The 9,690-nt window shown below is 36.7% G+C and overlaps 1 protein-coding gene and 1 long non-coding RNA gene across 2 annotated transcripts; both read right to left on the reverse strand.

Annotated features, from left to right (window-relative positions):
• Positions 1-5,423: 5,423 nt before the first annotated feature.
• Positions 5,424-7,003, reverse strand: LOC109204109 (uncharacterized). Its single transcript, XR_002063667.2, has 3 exons — positions 6,867-7,003; positions 6,647-6,750; positions 5,424-6,550 (listed from the first exon to the last, which is right to left on the reverse strand). It is a non-coding gene; the product is annotated as an uncharacterized LOC109204109 (long non-coding RNA).
• A 1,337-nt stretch (positions 7,004-8,340) lies between these two features.
• On the reverse strand, positions 8,341-9,485 carry LOC112848182 (uncharacterized). The gene is made up of 2 exons (XM_025911381.1): positions 8,536-9,485; positions 8,341-8,452 (listed from the first exon to the last, which is right to left on the reverse strand). The coding sequence occupies exons 1-2, from the start codon at positions 9,430-9,432 to the stop codon at positions 8,423-8,425; spliced, it is 927 nt and encodes a 308-aa protein (XP_025767166.1). The 5' UTR covers positions 9,433-9,485; the 3' UTR covers positions 8,341-8,422.
• Between the last annotated feature and the right edge of the window lie 205 nt (positions 9,486-9,690).

The raw sequence follows: 9,690 nt of genomic DNA on the forward strand, positions 1-9,690 counted from the left end.
CTTTTACAAGCATTCACACTAATAATAACTAGAAAGTGCATTTTCTGAAGAAACTGCAGTGTGAATGCTTGAATCTGAATGTATGCACTGAAATGAATTAATTGCTGAATTATAAGTTAAAAATAAAAATGTTGAATGAGCCTGAAAATACAGAGTTTTTAACCTGAAAACAAAAGTGCAGAACTTTTGAAAGCTGATGTTCACACAGAATAAGCTGGAAAATAGCTGAAAAGTTTTTAAATTAAAATTTGGAAAACCTAAGAAATGAGAACAGAAAATTTAGAGTCAGAAAACATCTGAATGAATATTAAAAGTTCATATTCTTTGAATCACTGAATGACTAAAATGTGATCCCTCCACTTGGATCCACAGACTTTTAAAGGTTTACATCTCTGAGCTTTGAAAGACACGGTGTTGGAAAGAGAACAAGGATGGCGACATTTTGAGGGTAAAATGATGGCTGTAGAGCGAACACTGTGGACACAGCAGCAGTTGAAAGAGAAGTGTTTAAGATGAATCTTGGCAGAATGAGAGACAGAGCTCGTTAGGCAGGCAGGTGTGAGCCTGGTTGCTATAGTGACTGCACCCAATGGCTCCATACACACGCACACAGACATGCACCTCACTTTTGCTGCTTAAAATGAACAGAAAAGTCAGGCCGAAACAAATCGCTCCCAAATGAAAAGTACAGGTCGTATTGACAAAATTCTTTCACCGTGAGCAGCAGCAATGTCCAGTCTACCTAATTCTCAGTTTTCATGCCTGTGGAGTTTATTATATGGACGTGGTGACAGTGTAAAAACACCATGCTCTTCTGATTTTCAAACGAACCTTCTGAGCCATTTTAACATTAGAGTCTATGGAGGAGTTGGAGGGAGGAGGCTGTGCTTTGGTGACATTTATGAAAGAACCATAACACCTAGTACAATAGTAAACACATTGGATGAAAGAGGACAGCGATGGCTACGTTTTGAGGGTAAAATCATACCTGTACAGCAAACGCTGCGGACACAGCAGCAGTTTAAAAAAATATTTTAAGATTAATTTTTTCGCTCCTCTCACTCTAGCAGTTGAGCTGTCTCACTCTAGCCCCAACATTCCGTCCCATACACACCCATTATAAACTCTGAAACGGCTGAAAAAACATCATGAAACTTAAACTGGAACTGAAGAAAAAGTATAATAGATATTGAAAAGATGAATAGAAGTTGAATAGTTGAATGTCTTGGCTTCGTTTTAAAGTTTGAATGGTGGTTCTATGTCAACGTATGTGGAAGTAGATACAGTTTAAAGAGGAGTGAGTTGAAGAAGAATTTGAAGGGTCTCCCCATTGAAATACATGGGAAATTTTTGTTGAAAAAAGTTGAATAATTTTAAAAATATAAATGTTAAAAATGAGAAAAGTAGAAGCAGTCATGTCCTAAAGAAGAGGAATCTAACGGTGTTTGGATGGTTTTTCTAAGTTGAACGGTTTTGAAGGAGTTAGATGCCAAAAAACGTACGGAATATGACATAATAACAAAGATTACAACAACTATACTGTGAATGCTTTTACAAGCATTCACACTAATAATAACTAGAAAGTGCATTTTCTGAAGAAACTGCAGTGTGAATGCTTGAATCTGAATGTATGCACTGAAATGAATTAATTGTTGAATTTTAAGTTAAAAATGTTGAATGAGCTGGAAAATACAGAGTTTTTAACCTGAAAACAAAAGTGCAAAACTTTTGAAAGCTAATTTTCATACAGAAGAAGTTGGAAAATAGCTGAAAAGTTTCTAAATTAAAATTAGAAAAATCTAAGAAATGAGAAAAGAAAATTTAGAGTCAGAAAACATCTGAATGAATATTAAAAGTTCATATTGTTTGATTCACTGAATGACTAAAATGTGATCCCTCCACTTGGATCCACACAGTTTTAAAGGTTTACATCTCTGAGCTTTGAAAGACACGCTGTTGGAAAGAAGAACAATGGCGACGTTTTGAGGGTAAAATGATGGCTGTAGACCAAACACTGTGGACACAGCAGCAGTTGAAAGAGAAGTGTTTAAGATGAATCTTGGCAGAGTGAGAGAGAGTTCGTTAGGCAGGCAGGTGTGAGCCTGGTTGCTATAGTGACTGCACCCAATGGCTCAGTACACACGCACACAGACATGCACCTCACTTTTGCTGCTTAAAATGAACAGAAAAGTCAGGCTGAAACAAATCGATCCCAAATGAAAAGTACAGGTCCTATTGACGAAATTCTTTCACCGTGAGCGGCAGCAATGTCCAGTCTACCTAATTCTCAGTTTTCATGCCTGTGGAGTTTATTATATGGACGTGGTGACAGTGTAAAAACACCATGCTCTTCTGATTTTCAAACGAACCTTCTGAGCCATTTTAACATTAGAGTCTATGGAGGAGTTGGAGGGAGGAGGCTGTGCTTTGGTGACATTTATGAAAGAACCATAACACCTAGTACAATAGTAAACACATTGGATGAAAGAGGACAGCGATGGCTACGTTTTGAGGGTAAAATCAGACCTGTAGAGCAAACGCTGCAGACACAGCAGCAGTTTAAAAAAATATTTTAAGATTAATTTTTTCGCTCCTCTCACTCTGGCAGTTGAGCTGTCTCACTCTAGCCCCAACATTCCGTCCCATACACACCCATTATAAACTCTGAAACGGCTGAAAAATCATCATGAAACTTAAACTGGAACTGAAGAAAAAGTATAATAGATATTGAAAAGATAAATACAAGTTGAATAGTTGAATGTCTTGTCTTCGTTTTAAAGTTTGAATGGTGGCTCTATGTCAACGTATGTGGAAGTAGTAGGAGTTTAAAAATGAGTAAGTTGAATGAGGATTTGAAGGGTCTCCCCATTGAAATACATGGGAAATTTTTGTTGAAAAAAGTTGAATAAAATTAAAAATATAAATGTTATAAATGAGAAAAATACAAGCAGTCATGTCCAAAAGAAGAGGAATCTAACGGTGTTTGAATGGTTTTTCTAAGTTGAACGGTTTTGAAGGAGTTAGATGCCAAAAAACGTACGGAACAGATAAAATTGAACTAGAAAGTGCATTTTCTGAAGAAACTGCAGTGTGAATGCTTGAATCTGAATGTATGCACTGAAATGAATTAATTGTTGAATTTTAAGTTAAAAATGTTAAAAGAGATGAAAAATACAGAAATTTGCACTTGAAAACAAAAGTGCTGAACTGCTAAAAGCTGACAACCACAGAGAAGAAGTTGGAAAAAAGCTGAAAATATTTTAATTGCAAATTAGAAAAACATAAGAAATGAGAACAGAAAATTTAAAGTCAGAAAACATCTGAATGAATATTAAAAGTTCATATTCTTTGAATCACTGAATGACTAAAGTGTAATCCCTCCACTTGGATCTACACACTTTTAAAGGTTTACATCTCTGAGCTTTGAAAGACATGCTGTTGGAAAGAGAACAACGATGGCTTCGTTTTGAGGGTAAAATGATGGCTGTAGAGCAAACACTGTGGACACAGCAGCAGTTGAAAGAGAAGTGTTTAAGATGAATCTAGGCACAGTGAGAGAGAGAGAGCTCGTTAGGCAGGCAGGTGTGAGCCTGGTTGCTATAGTGACTGCACCCAATGGCTCCATACACACGCGCACAGACATGCACCTCACTTTTGCTGCTTAAAATGAACAGAAAAGTCAGGTCGAAACAAATCGCTCCCAAATGAAAAGTACAGGTCCTATTGACAAAATTCTTTCACCATGAGCGACAGCAATGTCCAGTCTACCTAATTCTCAGTTTTCATGCTTGTGGAGTTTATTATATGGACGTGGTGACAGTGTAAAGACAGCCTGTACTTCTGGTTTTCAAACGAACCTTCTGAGCCATTTTAACATTAGAGTCTATGGAGGAGTTGGAGGGAGGAGGCTGTGCATTGGTGACATTTATGAAAGAACCATAACACCTAGTACAATAGTAAACACATTGGATGAAAGAGGACAGCGATGGCTACGTTTTGAGGGTAAAATCATACCTGTAGACCAAACACCGTGGACACAGCAGCAGTTTTAAAAAATATTTTAAGATTAATTTTTTTGCTCCTCTCACTCTAGGAGTTGAGCTGTCTCACTCTAGTCCCAACATTCCGTCCCATACACACCCATTATAAACTCTGAAACGGCTGAAAAAACATCATGAAACTTAAACTGGAACTGAAGAAAAAGTATAATAGATATTGAAAAGATAAATACAAGTTGAATAGTTGAATGTCTTGTCTTCGTTTTAAAGTTTGAATAGTGGCTCTATGTCAACGTATGTGGAAGTAGTAGGAGTTTAAAAATGAGTAAGTTGAATGAGGATTTGAAGGGTCTCCCCATTGAAATACATGGGAAATGTTTGTTGAAAAAAGTTGAATAAAATTAAAAATATAAATGTTATAAATGAGAAAAATACAAGCAGTCATGTCCAAAAGAAGAGGAATCTAACGGTGTTTGAATGGTTTTTCTAAGTTGAACGGTTTTGAAGGAGTTAGATGCCAAAAAACGTACGGAATATATAATAATAAAGATTAGAAGAACAATACTGTGAATGCTTTTACAAGCATTCACACTAATAATAACTAGAAAGTGCATTTTCTGAAGAAACTGCAGTGTGAATGCTTGAATCTGAATGTATGCACTGAAATGAATTAATTGCTGAATATTAAGCTAAAAATGTTGAATTAGCTGGAAAATACAGAATTTTTAACCTGAAAAAAAAGTGCAGAACTTTTGAAAGCTAATTTTCATACAGAAGAAGTTGGAAAATAGCTGAACATGTTTAAAATGTAAATTAGAAAAAGATCAGTAATGACAAAAGGAAATTTAGAGTCAGAAAACCTCTGAATGAATAACAAAAGTTCATATTCCTCTAATCACTTAAAGAGTGGAATTATGTATTATAAATCTCTAATTCATAAAAAAAATAATAAAAAAAAATGTAAAAACAAATTTGTTGAATTGAGCTGAACAGATGAACAAACATTCTGGAGAAAATACAAGCTTTAATATACAGCATAATGTTTTTCAGACATATACACATGTGTATATCATGTTTAATGGCATTACATACTGATGTATGTAATGTCATAGAAAATGTCATAGAAAATAACACAAAAATCTTAAGTCATATTGTACAGCTTCTTTCTGAAAAGGCCTTAAAATAGTTCAACAAATGTTTTTTTTTTTCAAAATAGAATAACAATTATTTTAAAAAGAGACATTTGCAATGTTTTAAGGTTTTAATAATCTGATTCTGTCATGTGTCTGTTCAACTTTAGTTTTTGACACAGACTCCATTCTCAAACAAATTACAAAATAATAAACAAATAAAATTGAAATTAAAGTAGCTTTTTTTTGTTATACACTTCACAGTAGAATAAATAAAAATATCTAAATTAAATAACTAAATGAAAATAATAAGCAACATATGAAATACATGAAAATTCAACTTTTAAAACCACAATCCTGAACCTGTGTTGTCTTGTGTTGGTTTCTTAGAACATGGCTGAACAGCTGTTTCTATCGGTCTACTTAATCCACTGATCTGTCTACACATCTTTTTATTACTCATTCTTTTTTATGTTTTAATGTAAACAGTGTCCACACAGTGGTAAAAGACAACTGTATAGATATTTTTGAGTAAACTCAAATGAAAGCCTAAGGTGGTGACACAGTTTAACACATACAAATAATCAAATGAACACATTAGTCCTTTTTGTGAACATGGATTAATAAGTATCATTAATTTACAGCATTGTTCAGCCATGCCACTAAATGCTTTTTAACACTGTGTTTTAACCTTTGTGTCTGTGGGCTCAGACACAAAGTCCCAAATTTAGTTAGTCCCTGACTTTGAGTTGTGTTTATGACTAATTATTATACACAAGGCTTTATCTATCTGAACTCTAAGGACACAAATATGAAAAAACCTATACTTACCAGCTGATACCCCACGTTACACACTAGGTGTGCCATGTGACCTGAAACTTTGGTACAAACTCATCATAATCATTCTGTTAACACTGGTTTTTAACACTGTTTGTGTTGCTGTTCAGCAGTTTAAAATGTTTTAGATTGGATTACATGGAATGAATTTGAGTTCTCTTGGGGTTTTTTTGTCTGTGTTTTGTTCTTAGCAGATTTTTTTTTACATACTGTAGAATTCCAGTTACCACATTTCTGGTCATATGACATCCCGAGTGCCCACTTAAAACAATCCCCACAGTTAATTCAACATTAAAACAAAATAAGAATATGTTAAATAAATAAAGGTTTGCTCTGTGATGAAATATTAAATAAGCATACACTGTACAGAGCACTAACAATGAAAACAATCCTTTAGCCTGTTGATCAGAGAGAGGCAGTCATTATGTCCATTTAAAACCTGTAATCAAAGAGCACAACGTTTCTGTGAAACTATAAAGTCCCATATGATCCTCATCATGTCCAGTGACTTCAGAGTGGATCCTCCCTGTCATCCGGCCAGTGTTTGATGTGTGGCAAGCAGCACAGAAGCAGGATGGCTGAGGACTTTAAAAAAAGAGCAGAAAACAGGAACATATGTAGTTGAAAATGTAAATATCAGTGATACTTGTCTTGTCAAAGGGAATAAAATAATGAACTTACACACTCATTTAGGGAGGATCTTGACACTGCACAGAGGAGGCACAGTCAGTCTGACAATGATGGTGATCTCCAGGGATGTTTTCCTGCAGCAACATTCCTGCCAACTGGCCATATGGTCCAGAGTAGTTGGTTTGTAATGAACAGAAAGGTGTATATGTTAGGTAGTGTGCACTCAGAGCTGGTCCTAAGAAACAAACACATCCTGTAATAAACTGAATACCTGTAGTAGTGCTGCTGCAAATATAAAGCCCTTCTATCATGTGTGGTTTCAAAGAAGGTGTTTTGGAGGCTCTGTCACAGAAACTGTGCAGTCTGTTCAGTCCTGAGTGTCTCAGCTCTGAAGGGGATGGATAACAGAGGGAAACACCTGAGTACAGACATTAAAATACACTCTAACACTCCTAAGGTCAAGTGAAAACACAATTTAAACACTTTACAAAGAATTAATACATGTTTTCATGACAATAATGTCATTAACCCTTTTTGTTGTGAGTAAATCTCACCGACTGCTTGTGGGACAAGCTAGAAGGAGGACTTATCACAGAATGTCTCCTGTGCTCCAGATGTGAAGTCTCACGCTCTGATCGTACGGCGATGAAGATGGTGATGATGAAGCCTCTCTGATTTGTGGCATTACAGTTTCTGGCTGCTATGTGCTTCACACTGTTGGATTTTACATGTGAAGCTTGGAGAAGACACAGGAGGACTGTGTCTCTCTTGAAAAGAAAAAAGAAAAAAAAGAAACCTAACAACCTCCCACCGCACCCCCCCATTCAACTCCCACCTACCCACTCCACTCAACTCCCCAGCCTCACACCATCCAATGTCTATACAAATGTAGGGTATCAGCTGGTAACAAAAAGCAAGTGTAACATATGTAGTACATATGTAACACTGCTGAAACATTTCTGGCCAGAAATCCAGAAATGTGCAGTTATCAGCCCAGACCCAGACCCACCCTGATAAATGCACCGGCTGAAACATGATAAAAGCTCAGAAAAATGTTTCATCGAAAGATTTGTCCAAAAATATAATCATATACTTTTGAAAAAGTTTAAAGATTATAACAAACTGAAATCAATAACATTTTTGTAAATATTATTTCAAAATAGATAAAGTGGCTTAACTGTCATTATTGCTGTAATTAGGTTTTTCTTTTTCTTTTTTCTTTTTTTAAAAAAAAGCAACCTTTAGTCTGTGTTGTTCTCTCAGAAACAATGAAGAATCTGTTGAACATTTATGTGTTGTGTGGGCAATCCTCTGGTCCACCCTCCCTCCCTCCCTCCCAGCCACAGTGAGACTGGGGCAGCCTGGCAGGATTTTGAAGCCTGGCTGCAGAGAGGATATGCCTGCACTGTTCGTTTTAAACTGGTATATTTGATTTTTCTGACATTCATAGATTACTGTAGGTGATTTGTAGATTTTCTGTAATAAATAAAAGTGTCATATTTTACTGATATCATTACTTAATTCATGTAATTGTATTTTATGTAAAAGATTCAAACATTATACTGCAATGCAGGGCGTTTTTTCTTAAGTCAACTTTTAAATATCGCTCTACTTTCTTAAGTCATTCAGAAATATAAAAATTACTTCAAAGATCTAGATCATGAATCGTCACAGGACAATACACAGTATACAGGGTCATGGTAACTATAGTAGGTCTTCATGACTCCAGAATGGAGACGTCGCTCTGGCTGAGAAATGAAAATAAGGTCAAGCAGTGTGTTCTTCTCTGTGGTAGGGGCAGTGATGACCTGTGCGTATCCCCTAGACTCAAACAGCTCCAGGATTGGTTTGTTTGCACTGGATAAAACATTCTCATTAAAATCACCACACACTATGATGGGATGACAGTCCATGATCTCTAATGAGTCTAATAGGCTTACCAGGTTTTTCAGGAATGGCCTCAAAGTGTAGTCTGGAGGTCTGTATACAACTGCAATCAGCGCACTGACTGGTGCTTCAACCTTTAAAGCCAGAAATTCAAGGTCAGTTACATTATGGATGTACTGTTTTTCATGCACTTGAATGTCACTTTTCACATAAACAGCAACTCCACCACCACTTCTGTTTGCCATCTGGGGAAAGTTTGTGTAGGACAGGTGTCTGTTGCGTTTGAACAAATTGTAATTTTCCAAGTGGAGACTCTCTGCGACAAAAGAGCCCCGCAGGTGTGTTTCTGTTAGGCACAAAACATCTGCTAGACACAATTCATGGTGACTCTTGATGTCATTAATGTGAGCTGGCAGTCCGTCTGTATTATGATGAACAATGGTGAAAACGTCTGACCTGCTCAGTGTTTGTCTCACGTGTAGAAGAGGCATCATGTCATCAAGGTTGGCTTGTCTCATGTTCTCAAGTGCTGCAGTGATTTCTGGGTTGGTGAATATTTTTTTCTCCTCCATATCAAGAAGATACAGTCCACTGAGAGACGTCACTCTACTGACAGCTACGTAGGCCATGCCGGGCTCAAAAATGCTCTTAAGAGAGACAACAGCTGATGTGGTTGTCATACCCTGTACCTTATGTATTGTACATGCAAAGGCCAGCTTCACTGGGAACTGTCTTCGTACCACTCCTTTCTGCTTTAGATTCTCCTCTGCTCTCTCAATGTACACCATGTCGTCTGCTGGTGTGCGGTTATTCTTTCCAGATGTCTCATTATCCATTTTAAGTCCAAGCTTGATGATGTGTTGGTCGTTTTCAGAGTGAACTACTCTAAGTAGTATTCCAAAAGCTCCATTAACCAAACCATTTTGTATGTCAATGTTTCTGGTGAGCATGACACGAGCTCCTTCTGCAACTTTCAGTGTGTCTGGTAATTCGTTTTTACCTCCTTTCAATGGTCTGTCTTGAAGTGCCATTCTGCCAGTTCTAGGATCCTTTCTATAATCATCTGCATGGATGTCAATGACATGAGTATGGAGCAGAGCCAGTGTTGCAGAGTTGTGTGCATCCACTTCTTTATTAGTTGCAAAAATGTGCAATACATCAGTCGGACAAAGGGCTGGTTCAGTTATGGCCTGTGACAACAAATTTCT

Source organism: Oreochromis niloticus, linkage group LG11 (assembly GCF_001858045.2).
Source record: "Oreochromis niloticus isolate F11D_XX linkage group LG11, O_niloticus_UMD_NMBU, whole genome shotgun sequence".
In the NCBI taxonomy this organism is placed as follows: Eukaryota; Metazoa; Chordata; class Actinopteri; order Cichliformes; family Cichlidae; genus Oreochromis; species Oreochromis niloticus.

Bases quoted from the DNA above. Each gene is read 5' to 3' on its own strand.
- LOC112848182 (XM_025911381.1), bottom strand. From the start codon at position 9,432: ATGCTCACCAGAAACATTGACATACAAAATGGTTTGGTTAATGGAGCT. The intron at 8,453-8,535 runs GTAAGCCTATTA...TGTTTTATCCAG, and splicing joins GGCCATTCCTGAAAAACCTG to TGCAAACAAACCAATCCTGG.